The 15792-nt window shown below is 35.9% G+C and overlaps 1 protein-coding gene across 2 annotated transcripts in view; it reads right to left on the bottom strand.

The window, feature by feature from the left end:
• The window catches only part of LOC148946179 (glucose dehydrogenase [FAD, quinone]-like), a 104385-nt gene that overhangs the window by 24140 nt on the left and 64453 nt on the right, over positions 1-15792 (bottom strand). For both annotated transcript variants that reach the window (XM_089098255.1, XM_089098254.1), the window contains exon 6: positions 14627-14806. In XM_089098255.1, coding sequence (XP_088954381.1) covers positions 14627-14806 — 180 coding nt within the window. The remainder of the gene's footprint in view (positions 1-14626; positions 14807-15792) is intronic.

Below are 15792 nucleotides of genomic sequence, written 5' to 3'. Positions count from 1 at the left end.
CCTCAGGGCAAGGGTTTTAAGTTATGCCCTGGGGGCATATAAGGTTTTTTATAGAAGGCGTTGTCGTAGAAACTTCAAAAAAGGCTCATTCGATTGGAAATTCAAAGGGATAGTGCCCTTTTTAATAGTCAAAAGTGATTGGAGGGCAACTAGCCCCCCCCCCCTACGCCCATCATTCCCCCAAACACATCCAATCAAACTTTTGAGATAGCCATTTTGTTCAATGTAGTTGATTTCCAGATAGAAAATATGTTTTTGAGGAGGACACTCCCCTACAACCCTCAGGGCAAGGGTTTTAAGTTATGCCCTGGGGGCATGTACGGTTTTTATAGAAGGCGTTGTCGTAGAAACTTCAAATCAGGCACATTCAATTGGAAATTCAAAGGGCTAGTGCCTTTTTTAATAGTCGAAAGTGGTTGGAGTGCAACTAGCCCCCCCCACGCCCATCATTCCCCAAAACACGTCCAATCAAAATTTTGAGATAGCCATTTTGTTCAGCATAGTTGATTTCCAGATAGAAAATATGTTTTTGAGGAGGACACTCCCCCACAACCCTCAGGGCAAGGGTTTTAAGTTATGCCCTGGGGGCATATAAGGTTTTTATAGAAGGCGTTGTTGTACAAACTTCAAAACCGGCTCATTCGATTGGAAATTAAAGGGCTAGTACCTTTTTTAATAGTCGAAAGTGATTGGAGGGTAACTAGCCCCCCATCCACGCCCATCATTTCCCCAAACACATCCAATCAAACTTTTGAGATAGCCATTTTGTTCAATGTAGTTGATTTCCAGATAGAAACTATGTTTTTGAGGAGGACACTCCCCCACAACCCTCAGGGCAAGAATTTTAAGTTATGCCCTGGGGGCATATAAGGTTTTTATAGACGGCGTTGTCATAGAAACTTCAAAACAGGCTAATTCAATTGTAAATTGAAAGGGCTTGTGCCCTTTTTAATAGTTGAAAGTGATAGTAGGGCAACTACCCCCCCCACGCCCCTCATTCCCCAAAACACATCCAATCAAAATTTAAAATATTTCAAAGAATTGTTTTCAGTAAAGCGCCAATGACACAGTAGGTTTTAGGCTTCTGCAGTGAGACGATACCCAAACTCTTGTTTGTAGTTATTTTTATTCGATTCAAACTTGATTTGCATATTCAATTTAAATTTCGATCGTTTTAAGATTTATTTATTCATTTACATTAATATATATAATATGTTTGTTGGCATTGATTGTTTATTTAATTTCTGTTCGTTTTAAGTTTCATTTATACTTTAATAGCAAAATAATTGTTTTCGTTTTAAGCTTGATTTTCATATTCAATCTAAGCATTACTCGCTTTAAGATCTATTTATTCATTTATATTATTATTTGTTGTATGTATTTTCCTATGAGTGTTTATTTGATTTCTGTTCGTTTTGGGTTTCATTTATTCTTTAATAATAATTTCTGGTCGTTTTGAGTTTGAATTTTAACAGGTGTTTGTATCGCCTGAGCTTAAGTCTATAATGGCCTTTACTTTTCTTTGAAAAACTTATTTTTCGGAAAGTTTTTTTTAATTAATCATTAGAAATGGCTGTGACCTATTCAAACTACACAAAATGGTCCGGATTAAAAAAATATATGTTCTGCTTAAGCTGAAGTGAAACTTTCTGGAGGTTTTGTAAATTTCAGTGTATTATCTATTGAATTCCGGTGTTCAATAAAACGTTCCGCAAATTTATGGTGTATTCGACCGACGTAAAATTTTCCGTAAAAGCAAGGAATGCTATACACTCCACTTGCCAAACTGTTACGTGTTATATCTTTTCCAGAATTTAGACAGTTACTTAATGGTCTGATTGATTTAAAACAAGTTGATATATTATATTGGAGTTAAAGGATCGCCCATTGCCAAACCGAAGACCTGTTGATAAAATTCACCTCTAAATCCGAAAAAAAAGGAATACGTATTGACTAACAAAACCAAATTCATAATAACTTCGACGGCCATGTTGGCCAAAATTACGTCTTCTATCAACTCCAAATGTCTTTGCATTTTATTTTTTTGCATAAATTTACATTTTTTAGGATCACAATTTGTGTCCATAGATACGACATCGAAACTTCAAAGAATTGTTCTGTAGTTTGTGTGAACAGCTTTCAATTTGTTTACAATATCAATTGAATTTTTTAAATAAGATCTTTGAGTCCCCAAAAGCAGACGAAACACTGTTGCCAACCATTTTCCTAATTTAGAAACTGGTGAATGAATAATTGAAACAATAGGGCGAAGAGCATATTCTTCTGGAACTTAAGCAACCCATAAATTTTTGGTGTTGAACAACCTCTGGGAAAATTTTATTATAAAATTGAGGGGTTATCTGTAAGTTGCTTTTGAGCACTTCTAATTCATGTCGTGTTTCTTTCGTGTATTTTTCTGTGGGATAAAACACAGTTTTTGTAAGTAATCTCATCTGAGATAGTGTCTTTCATGTTTGTTCATAATCATTGCTATCCATTATGACGATTGTGTTGCCTTTATCATCTTTGGTGATGATAAGGTCTTTATCTTGTTTTAATATGTAACCCCTGAGGAGCCCTCCATTTTTCCAAGGAAAGACTAGCAAGCAAAGGTGACATTTGGAGGTTGCTACTTACAACGAGAATCAATATATAAAAGCCTGCCACATGCCCAGGGCCAGGACCCAGCCTTGAAATCGGCTAAACATTTTTTTTTTATTCTTAACTGGCATATTGGCATTTCTGGCCACCAGAGCGATCTAAAAACGTCACAACTTTAAGACAGAATTTGTATTTTTCCCAGGGTAGTTGTATCAAACATATGGTGACGTCATGAATCAAACAGAGGCTCACACCGTCTGCGGTTAGAAGATAAGCAACAATAAGAATCAATATATACAAGCCTACCACGTAGCAATGCCGGTACCCAGCCTTGAAATCTGCTACATAGTTGTTTTTTTTTCTTACAACTGGCACATTGACATTTCTGGCCGCAAAAACAATCAAAATAGGTCACAACTTTAAGAAAGAATTCCTATTTTTTTCGAGGGTAGTTATATCGAACCTATGGTGACACCATGACGTCAAGATGAGGTTCTTTCTTTATTTTTAAGTCATGGCGAGGCGAAATTGCAATTTCAGTCAAATTGAGGAATTCTGATGTCAATACGATTCCTCCTTCCTGCTTATTCTTCATAGAATTCAGAAACTCATATCCCAGGGGTAGGACGCCTGAAATTAGGTGATATAGAATTTGTTTACTCAGGCTGGAAGGATGGGGTACATAGAGAGGGAGTAGGGCTCATGATGAATAAGAAAGCTGCTAAGTCTTGTATAGGCTGGGAAGGTAATAATTATAGAATAGTAATTGTTCATTTTACGAATAAAAAGTTCAAGGTGTCAGCTATAGTAGTATATCTCTCTATAGAACCGACTGACGGTGATACTAGGGACTCCGATAAATTTTCCTTACAGTTACAAGAGAAAAAAGACAGGATCTTAAGTAGAAATATGGTATTTTTACTATGATATTTTAATACCCAGGTCGGTAGAAATAGGGATAGATGGTATCCTAGCCTAGGTAAATTTGGTGCGGGAAAAGAAAACAGTAATGGCTATAGATTTTTGCAATTTTGTAGGTATAACAATCTAGTTATAACCAATATGGTGTTTGGTCATAAAATGGCCCATAAGTTAACATGGTATTCACATGATGGCAAGACAGCAAACCTTATTGATTATGTTATAGTAAACCGAAGACTGGCAGGATCAATACAGGATGCTAGGGTATATAGGAGTGCTGTTATTGATGTTAAAAGTAAAGATCGCCATCTGGTAGGGTCAAGGGTTAATTTAAAGCTAAAATTCCGGAAGGGCAACTACCTCCCGGGTAGTTTTGATGTTGGTAGACTCCAGGATGAGAATTTGAGCAAAACTTTCCAGGAACAGTTGAATACTCGAATTGAGAGTTTAAAATTTGATAATGTGGAAGATGGTTGTAATAATTTTGGAAAAATAATTTGTGAAGTTGCTGAAGGTGTCGCAGGGAAGAAAGCTAGGACTGCAGTTAAGACCATTAGTGAAAAAACTTTATGTTTAATAGAAAGGAGAAAGGACTTGACAAGAATTATCTGAGTGATAGATCAGATGAAAACAAAAAGGAATGTAAAGAAAGTGGAGAAAGCATTAAAATATGAACTAAGGAGGTGTGAAGTGGAGGCCAAGGATAAAATCGCCGAGGATCTGGAGGATGCAGCTAGACGGCATAGTAGTAAAATATTGTACTGGCATGTCAATAAATAGAGGAGTAGTCAATCCGGACTCGGCCTAGTTAAAGATGGGAATGGGGCCACAATTAGCGATAAGGAAAGAATTAAAGAGAGTGGGCAGAACATTTTGAGAATTTGCTAAACCAAGATAGAGCTGCAGGTAAAGATATAAGGGAAAATGAAAAACTTTGTGATACCTTGGATGTGAGGGAAGATTTGTTCTGAGAGGAAGAATTAACGACAGTACTAAAAGGATTAAAAAATAACAAGGCCCCAGGTGCTGATAGGGTAGTAAATGGGTTTCTTAAATATGGTGGCTCTGAGGTTAGAAATAAGTTACTGAAGAGTATGAATATGATTTTTGAAAAAGGGGAAGTACCAACTGGTTTTAGGAAAACTTTAATTAAGCTACTTTATAAGAAAGGTGATAAAAGTGAGTGTGGTAATTATCAAGGCATTAGTCTGATCTCTGTAGGTAGAAAATTACTTAGTAATATGATACTTTTTAGACTGAGAGATGCCGCAGACAAAGTTTTAAGGGAAGAACAGTGCGGTTTTAGAAAAGGTAGAGGATGCGTCGACCAAATTTTCACTCTTGGGTTAATAATTGAGAAGTGCCTGAGTTGTCAAACACCTTTGATCCTTAGTTTTATAGATTATGAGCAAGCGCTCGATTCTGTTGATAGAAGAGCTTTAGCAAAGGTTTTATCCTTGTATGGTATACCAGACAAATACATTAAAATGATTAGTGCTATGTACGAGAATAACTCTGCTGCGGTTAACGTAGGAAATGAGGTTAGAAGCTGGTTTTGTAGTAAATCAGGAGTTAAGCAGGGTTGTGCTCTATCTCCCTTTATATGGATTTTGTATTAAAGAGCACAGGAAAGGCAATGGGAGACCACGGAATCAAATGGGGAGGAAAAAGTCACCTGGACTTAGATTATGCTGATGATTTAAGCATCCTAGAGGAAAGTGTGAGCAAAATGAATGAAATTATAGAGGTTTTGCGAGTTCAGGGTGCTAGAATATGTTTAAAAATAAGCGCTAAGAAGTATAAGTCGCTAAGCTTATGCACAAGTAAAGATAAAAAGGTAATGCCGGGAAACGATAACCTTGATCAAATAGATAGCTTCACTTACCATGTTAGTATTATTGGTAAAGTCGGCGGAAGTAGGTAAGTTGCTATAAGCAGAATAGCCAAGGCTTAGGGTGTTTTTTCATAGTTAAAAAAAGATTTGGAAGAATAGGAAGATAATTCTATAAACCAAGATTAGAATATTAGAAGATTAATATTAGAATATTAGAAGTCAAATACGGCTCTGAAGCATGGACACTTCAAAAAGCGGATGGAGATTTGCTAGATGTTTTCCAGAGAAATTGCTTAAGGATTGTTCTGGGTACCCGGCTGCCTGACCGTATTTCAAACAATAGCCTGTACGAAAAATGTAGTTCAATACCGCTCTCTAGGGCTATAATGAAAGACAGGTTGAGATGGCTAGGGCACGTTGTGCGGATGAAGGATGACAGATCGTCGAAGATTGTTCTTTTCGGTCAGCTGTCTATGGCTAAACGGAAAGCAGGTGGTCCGCGTCTGGGGTGGGAGGACGTCATAAAGAAAGATTTAAAGAAAATGGGAACTTCGTGGGAGTGTCTAAAAAGGGAGTTTTTGAAAAGATTGGGATGGAGGAGGAGCGTGCGTAACTGTGTTGGCCTAAGGCGGCTTGGTCCTGCGGTGAGTTGTTAGTGGTAGTGGTAAATTTTATAAGAAATACTTGTATATATAGTGTCCTGGGAGGCGATCGACAATTTTCGCATTTCGTATTCCGAAGAATTCGTATATTTCCCAGGGTTGTTGCATCGAACCTCGAATTAAATAGCCGAGAAAAATGAGGGTGATATCAGCCAGCCGACAAAAAAGAAGCGAAAATGACGGAGGAAGATATTTCGTCAGGGACTTCCGCCCAGCTATCTCCAGTGCAAAAAAAAAGAAGGAAAACTAATCTTTGGAATTAACTCTAACTGAGCAGAAGAAAAACTGAATCAAACAAACCAAAAAACAAAGCCAGAATACATGAAAGACTATTCACCAATTATATTGGACAAGAGTTATCCGCCTGGTGATTGACTTAGCTTGTCTACTGACCCAAGTTTCGTTCAAAATGCGGTCGGATGATCTTAATTTGAAGTGAGGAAAGATTTTTTCAGTCTTTTAATATTAATCTATTGTAAATTGGGTTTATAGGAATATATCCAGTATCTCTATTTAAAGTAGCCTAAGATCTCTATTTATGGATTTTTTTTTTAATTTAAATTGCCTCCTAAAAGAATGTGGAAAGCTCTAAATATTAAAGTTGCCTCTTCAAAAAGAACTACATGATCTAGATTTTCAACAATGTGGAGGGCCAAAGCAGAATCAATATCCTCATTTTATTTTAAATTTCACATCTCAGAGGAATCTTCTATTCATGTCGTCTTTTCCCTGGGAGCCAGCGTTTACCCCCCCCCGGATGAAACCCCCACGGAATATCTCCCCCCCCGTGGAAAATTCCCCCCTATTTTACAGCTGGATAATTCAGGGATTTTCACCAGAAGAGAAATTGAAATTTCTACCTCCTATTTAAGTCAGGGGCAATCGTATTGCATTAACTATAGTAAAAACCCATAAGTGTTCAATGTATAAATTTTTGTTCATTTATCTTTTTCCAGAGGCACTTCATGTGGAAGGGATGGTCAAATAAGCTTTGGAGGGGACTCAGTTAATTGCAAATCGAAATTTACAGTGAAAGCTTCGAAAGCTTCGGAACAGGCACGGTCACCTGACTCAGAATCTAAATCTGAAGGAGGAGCTAGATTTGCAAGCAAATCCTGTTGAAGACAGTCTTAATGACTCTGAAAGTGACTGAATGTTCCGCTCTTATGATCCAGTGATTAGTTAATCAAAGTCATCAAAGCGTCAAAAACCTCTTTTTAAATTGTATGAGAGGACAAAGATTATCAAAGGGACAAACTAGACAGTTAATTAAATTGATGAAACTCTAGATGAAGGGGTAATACTTTTTTTAAGTCCAGAAAAATCAGAATCATTAAAAAATTTCATTAAAAGCTGTAAGTGATACTTAAAAAGAAATGTTCAACTGGTCATGTCGCACCAGGGCAACTCTAAAACACAAATTTTACTCTGTATTTCCTAGGGAATACCTTATTTTACTTTAGTATACCAATTTTACCTTTTTTACGAATATTACCTTATTTTACCAATTTTACTTGTCGAAGTTTTTTTTTTTCGGTAATTTTACAGCACTAATTATGAGTGAGATGTTCAACTGGCCGAAAAACAACATGTATCTGCTACTACTGCTATTAATACTCTGCTACTACTGCTACAATTACTACCACTACTATTATGAATCTAATACAATTAGCGATACGCGTACACAACTGAAAAGTTGACAAAATACTGATGTGGAATTTGAACTAAATTTGGGCGCATCTCATTGTCAAAAGGGTGTATTTCACAAATAGATTTGGGTATTAAGTTGGAACTTTCAGAAAATGCTTAAAGGCGCAGATGAATTGACAGAGGTTATGTGTGCCTGCCATTACTAACACTACTACCACTCCTACTTTTACTAATGCTACTACTACTACTGCTACTACTACTATTACTGCTACTACTACTTCAACTAAACTACTACTTGAGTTGCAACAAGTTGTAAGCCTTAGAGCAATAAGATGAAAAGAGCATCAAAAGAGGGTGAAAAGGGCAAATCAGTAATACAAGATAAGATATTTATTTCATATTTATATTTCATATATCATATTTATCATTTACTTCAAAAAATGACTATCACAAACCCCGAAGGGCCAAATTCGCCTTTCGGAATCATGAAAAAAAAAATCATAAAAACAGCACAACAACTAAAAACCTGGCAACAATGCCAAAAACAACAATATCAGAAAGGCAAAGCCATTCATTAGTAAAAAAAAGCCAAATGTAAGGAAGTTTAAAATGTAGAAACTAAAACCAAACCAAAAGAAAGATTGCGATTAAAATAGCGCTAAAGAGGCTTACAAGACAACATATAAACAAGGGGGAGGGAACGAAAGAACCAAACGGACACAAACTTGGGTGTCACCAGTACAAAAAAAAAACTAGTTTGTTATTTGATCAGTAATGAAGGGGACAAAAGTTTTTTCATACCTGGAGGTTAAGCCACGGATGGGGAACAAGATATGGACGGGTTCAGAAACAGTACGTGGCAGACGGTGTCTGGATGGGGAGGGTCTTTTGGAGAAAATTTTTTCGGTGCGAGGGTTTATTATTGCATTTTCTTGCAAAACGGAGGCACAGCGTTCCTCTCCGGTGCTCAAGAGATTCCAGCTTGGCCTTTTTTTAGAAGGAGTGACTATGGTACCATAGCTTCTTTAAAAATTATTCTTAGGGCTCTTTTTTGAATAGATTCAACTTTTTCTGATTCATCAGGGGAGATGCCAGGATGCCAAACTGGACAAGCATATTCAAAATGCGGGCGGACGAAGGAATTATAGATCCTTAAAGAATGGGATGGGGGGACGTTAAATTTATTCAAGAGCTTAAGGAGAGACATGGACGCATTAGCTCTATGGACAATATCTTTCACGTGGATATCCGACTTTAAATTAGAGGAAATTGCAACCCCAAGTAATTTACAGGAAGACACAGAAATATCTGGGGGGATAGGGTTGAGGAAAAGGGGTGAAGTTTTAAGGAAACAAATTGGCAATATCATAGATTTAGAGGGGTTTACTCTCATATCTAACTCCGCAGCATCATCTGCCATATCACTGAGAATACTCATAGGGTTACTTACTAAGTTTCGGTAACAACCGTTAGCTCATCCACAAATTTCAAACTGTCGGGAAATTCCTTAGCGATACTATTTATCATGACAGAAGAAAGGAAGGGACCTAGGAGAGTACCTTGGGGTACTCCACTGTTTTAGGGAGGGGGCTGGAATAATGATTCTTATATTTGACTACCTGTGATCTATTTGATAAAAGGGAAACAACCAATTTAACCAGGAAAGAATCAATATTGAAATCAGTTACAAGTTCCTCAACTAAAATATTGTGGTTAACAAGGTCAAATGCCTTCTGAAGGTCAATGGTAATTAAATTTAACCAGCAATTAAGCTCTTCGAGAGTTTTCCCAATTGAGTCAATAAGAAAAACAAGGTAATGGGAAGTAGAGGTGGATTTCATGTTCCCGAATTGTCTCAGGTCAGTAAGAGGCACGATTTTCTCCTTTTGCCAATCTGCGAGGAATCCTTCATATAGCTTAGAGAAAATGGGAGTGAATGAAATAGGACGAACACCTTCAAAACCAGGTTTTCCGTCTTTTTTTTTCAAGGGGGTTATTAAACCTTGATTCCAAATTTGTGGCTATTGGCCAGACTCAGTAATCTCATTGAAAATAACAGACAAGGGCTTTGAGAGAAAGTAACTGAAAGCCCTAATAAGAGGAAACGGGATATCTAAAGGGCAGACACTTGTTTTTCATAGTTTCCCAATTCTTCTTTCGATCTCAGACGGAGATATGAAGGGGAAAACAGGAGGGAGAACATCGGTAGGTAATTGGTAGGACAATGCTGGAAGGCTCTGGACGATGGAAGCAAGGAACTTGTTAAGATTATTAGAGGTAACTTCTGGGGATTCAGGTAGGTTGGAGTCAAACTCCTACCACACAACTTTTTTACCTCGAAATACCATTTTTTTGGTTTATTGGTAAACAATTCTTTGAGCTTATTCTTGTAGTAGGATCGGGCAGATTTACGTATTTCCATTTTAATCGCTTTTCTTAGTTTATTAGCTTCATCCAGTTTACCATTTCTGAACAGATTCAATTTTTTTCTCATTAGGGCTTTTATGTTAATGAATGGTTTGTCACTGGAGCACTTTTTAAATCTTTTTTTCCGGAAAGAAATTAGGAATTTATCATTTAGCTTTTTGTGAAAGGTAGTGATTTTTTCATCAAGATCGTCCAAATTATAAATATCAGACCAATTCTCAGTACTAAGCCACATTCTAAAAAAAAGAAAACCAGCATTTTGGAAGGGGCGGAAAGAGCGATGAGTCACAGAGGATTTGTTTTTAGAACTATGAGAGGGGGACATGAGGAGGGAAAAAGGATAACTCCCACCCAATGGAGGCAAAGCTGAGGGGGGACTGTAAAAATTATTCAAATTAGTCAGAATGACATCTAAAGAGGTATTTCCCCTAGTTGTTGGTATTTTAACTATTTGCTTAACTTTGAGAGAGGATCCAATTGAATTCATCTTAAGTTCATTGGCATCACCAATCAGAAAAAGCCCAGCATTTGGGTACTTAGAGATAATGAAATCAGCGCTGGTCTGCAACTGCTGGAAAATTTTCGCGTTTTGCATCAATATTTTTGTTTGGCGAGTAGTACAAGACAGCTATTGCAATGATATTATAGGGACGGGGGAGTACTTTAGGTCTAATACCTAGCCAAAGGATTTCATCGTACTCAGATAAATTAGGTACAGGAATAATTTTTGGAAAAAGGTTGCATTTAGTAAAAAACATGACACCACCTCCTTTTTATCCAAGTGGGTGATCCAAAGGACGAAGCTTAATAAATTCTGAATAATTTGACAAACGAAGAGAACTTTGGTCATGAGACTGTACTTCTGTAACAGCTAGTTTTTGGAATTGGAATCTTTTTGGAATGGCTTACGGTAAGCCGTTCCAGTCTTATAACTTGTGAAACTTCCGAGGCATCATGAGGGGGATGTTCAATTGACGAAAAGGCAACATGTACATGCTACTAATGTTATTACTACTGCTGTTACTACTATTACTACTACTACTACTACTAATTGAACATTAATACTGATACTACTTCTGCCACTACCACCACAACTACTGCGGTACTAGCACTATTATGGCTAAGTCTAGGAAGGTAAAAATTTGAGAGAATATTGAGGGTAAATTTGACCTAAATAAAAAGACACTATGTACATTAAGGTTGTCAAAAGAGCGTATCTCAAGAATTGATTTTGGTATTAAGTTGGAACTCTCAGAGAATACTTAAAGGGGACGATCGTTAACCAAAAGGCAATACATGCACGCTTTTACAAGTAATGCACCCGCTGTCACATTTACTAGTTAGTACTACTACTACTACTACTACTACTACCCCACTACTAATTCTATTGCAACTACTTGTAGGGCTAAGAGCATTAAAATTTTAAGAAGAACATGAGTATACAGGCTATCAAAAGGACATATCAGCAATGCCATAGCAATGGCTAATAGTATTAAGTTTAAACTTCCAGGACTTGATGAGAAGGATGTACTACTGACCAATAATAAATACCTTAATACTTCTGCTGCTACTAGTACTAGTGCTATTACTATTAATACTAACAGTAGTACTACTAATACTAACACTACTACTGTGAGTCCTATTACAAATATGCCTAGGGGTGTGCAGGCGAATTTTCAGGGAGGTCTTAGCTGGGAAAGTGAACTGAATCACAACATACCGTCTGTATGCAGCTTGTCAAAAGGGCATATCAGCCATATCTTAGGGACAGCTTTGTTTGTGAAGTTGATACTTATAGGGCTTGTTATGGGGAATGTTGAACTAACCAAAAAAGATTGTCCACATCCCAATCCTATTGCTTTTACTCCTACTACAACTGCTACTATTATAACTACTGCTCTACTACTACTGCAACTAAAGCTAAGGCTACTACTAATAATTCTACTGCTACTACACCTTCTGCCACTACTATTACTACCGGTACTACTACTACTGCTACTACTACTAAAGCTGAGGATATATTAAGGTGAAATTTTTGGGAAATATTCCAACTGTGTAGAACTGAATCGAAACATACTATGCCCACACAGGTTGTTAAAAGGACGTATATGCAATGCTTCAGGAACGGTTGATGGTAGTAAGCTTTAATCTGAAGCTTAATAAAAAAAGTTGAAGCTTTCAAGGAACATTTAGGCTAATGTTAAATTAAATCAAATTGAACTATGAGCATGTAGAGTGTCAAAAGGGTGACAAAACAATATACCAGGAGCGGCATACATTATTAAATTAGACCTTTTACGGTAAGTTGTGGCTGATTTTGAACTAGCCAAGACATTATGAGTATATCCTACATTTAGTACAATTTCTACAGATATTATAACTAATGGCGCTAAGGCTGCTAACGTGACACTTTTAGGGAATGTTTTGGCGGAGTTTCAATTCAACAGAAAAGACTATATGCATGCAGGTTTTCGAAAGAGCATATAAGCAATATCATAGGTAGCGCTGCTATATTACAGTAATATCATTGAAACATTTAAAGAAGCTTATTTGATTGGAAACTAAATATTCTAGTGCCCTTTTAATAGTCAGAAGTGATTGGAGGGCAGTAATCCCTCCTCTTTAGCCCATAATTTTCCAAAAAATTCCAATCAAAATTTTGAGACAGCCATTTTGTTCAGTATAGTTAAACGGCCCAGTAATTGTCTCTTGGAATATTGGATATATCAACCCCCCATAGTTATGTGATTTATCCATTATTCTTTAAAACTAAGTGTTGCTTTAAATTGTTGCTCTAATCAAAAGTTACAGAGTTTATGCAGGTTGCTAATAAGACATCTCAGCAATATCCCAAAACGACTATGCTATTACGTTGGCAATAGTCGAAATCAAAACGAGCAGAAATTAACATGAGAAGGGTTGACAACTCTCATGCCTTCTCAACACCAGAACATAATTTGCACTGCAACCATAGTTGCATGGTTTTGCTAGGGAAACATGTTTTCTTACGATTTTTTTAAGTCAATTTTCAGGATATACTGTCAAAGGCTTAAACGAACAAACCCTTAAGTTGAGTTCCAAGAACTGATAAAAATAAAACGAAAAGAAAGCAGAGTTTTTTGCTACTTAAAAAGGGTGAGAGATACAAGGTAAAATGATTCATTGTTTCCGAGGAATCTCAAATACCCTGCTGTGAATCTAGTCGTAAAGGTAGGGGGTCAAAAAATCAAGAGATATTCAGGGGGGTCGAAAAACTAGCTTTGGAAGTCGCAGAAAAGATAGCCCTATAAATATTTTTTGATATTTCAGCCCCCTTCTAATCTATATTTGGAGCGCTGCATTTTTGTCAGGAATGATTTTCTCACAGAAAGCATTGCCATACGAATATAGAACCTAAACGTCACAAACGGGGTCAAATGAGGGAGTAGTAGGCTTGGATTAGACAACTCGTAATAAGAAACTGTAAGCAAACGAACAATCCTTTCATTAAAAGCTGAAACTCTATAAAACAAAGCTTTGATGATAATATGTACAACAACAAAACATATTATTCATGCTGATTCTAAATTTATTAGTGTATTAATTTAGAGTTGCTCATCATTAATATTAAAACATGAAAAATTAGTACTATTTTAGAAATAGGAATTAAACACCCATGAAAGAGCTGCAACCTTGATGAAAATTATGCAACGAAATTTAACGTGCATGAAAGATCTAAAGTTACCATAGTGAAATTTCTTATGAACTGAACGAATATGCAGATGATTATGAATTTAGTCTCTGATCTCCCTTCATTAGGAAGATTATTTATTTTGAATAAATATAATTTGTTTCGAAAAGTAAATATGCTGAAGGATCTCTTTTCTAGAAGCACTGATGTGCAAAAGTTACTTTTTGATCTAAATAGTCGCGTTTGAGGGTGTGGTAGCCCTCTTCGGATTTGGGGGAACCCTGGGAATTGTGATAATTATGAGTTGATTTTAAATGAAAAAAAAGTTCAAGCCCTTTACATACGTAAAGACTGGGGAGTTGAGGAGCGGACAGTCCCCCTCACATACAAAGTAATTTCTGTTCTTTTACATTTTAATATCCCTCTTTACTTTCATTTGAACCGAACTTGTTGTTTTAATTTAATTATCTGACATGGAAACTGATCATTGCTTTATATTTAGCTAATAAATTTTTCAAGATATTGTTCCTTCGAGATACTAGGAAGAATTGGTAGCCAATAAAATAGTTTCCTCAAGCAACCACTACTTTCAGATTGATAAAACCCAAACCCAGAATCATGTTCATCGTCGGGGACAAGACTAATCCAATAAAAAAAAAAAATCTAGCTCTACTTTTCTTGTATAGGATTCTTGTATTTTTTTTTATTTTTTTTTTATAGCGAAGTATCCAAGGATACATGAAACCAGACCCTTAAAGGAGATCAGGGGATTTTACTGGAAAGACATCAATTTTTGGCCGCTCTTTTTCCATTGTTTTAGAAGAGACTCCCCTTGTGTGTAAGTATGAATAAAATAAATACTTTAAGATCCTGTAGATGTCTTTTCGGACCAATTCCAGATAGCATAAGGAGTTTGGCAGATCCAACTGTTCCACAGGAAACAATAACTTCTTTACGAGCTTGTATATGTCTGGTCATTCCGAATATGTTAAATTCAACACCAGTGGCCTTTATCTTTCCATCAGATTTTACTGTAATAATCTAAAAATGGAAAACTCCTTACATACAAATCTCAACACTAATAAACGACCAAAAAGAAAATAAAGAAATATTTTGCATCGCTCTATGGTGTGATTAATTAAAAAAAAAAAAACTTTCCGAAATCGAATTTTTTTAAATAAAAGTAAAGGCAATATTAAAATTAATATCATAATAAACATAAATATAAAATATCTTAAACTCAACACGACCAGAAATTGTTATTAAAGAATAAATTAAACTCAGAACGAACAGGAATTAAATAAGCAATCAATGCAAAAAATATACAACAGGTACTTATATAAATAAATAAATAAATATTAAAACAAGTAAAGCTTAAATTGAACATGCAAATCAAGCTTTAAATGAAAAAAAATCATTACAGACAAGAGTGTGGGTTTAGCCTACTTCTCTCATTGTAAAAATCTAAAACCTACTGCGTCATTGGCGCTTTACTGAAAACTATATGTGTCTTGAACAGTCTTGGAAGGCATGGATAAAATCAAACTGAATGTTTGATATTTAATGCTATTAATTGTTGAAAGATCATCAGTTCAAAATTTTATTTCACTGTAATTATTATTTTCATTTTTAAGGCTGTAATAACTGGAACACAAAATATTTGTAATATAATTCTTTTTAAGTGAAGCACCAATGACGCAGTAAGCATTAGACTTTAACAGTTAGGGAAGGGGGCAGTGTCCAAACTATTGTTCGTAATGAAGCTATATTTTCCTTGAAAAATCTTGGAAAGAACAAATAAAAGTAAACTGAAAATTTGAGATATAATGATATTAATTGCTGAAAGCTCATCAGTTCAAAACTTAATTTTACTGTAATTTTTATGTTAATTTTCAATGTTGTAATAAGGACAAAAGACAATATTTGTAATATAATTCGTTTTCAGTAAAGTCCTAATGACGGAGTTTTTACCCCGGAGTTTTTATTATATGATCTTTGGTCTATTTTAGACAAAATGAAAATCTCAA

This window comes from Artemia sp. Qi Xiang Cuo, chromosome 12 (assembly GCF_049724085.1).
Source record: "Artemia sp. Qi Xiang Cuo chromosome 12, ASM4972408v1, whole genome shotgun sequence".
NCBI lineage: Eukaryota > Metazoa > Arthropoda > Branchiopoda > Anostraca > Artemiidae > Artemia > Artemia sp. Qi Xiang Cuo.
This window is presented reverse-complemented; position numbering and strand designations above follow the sequence as displayed.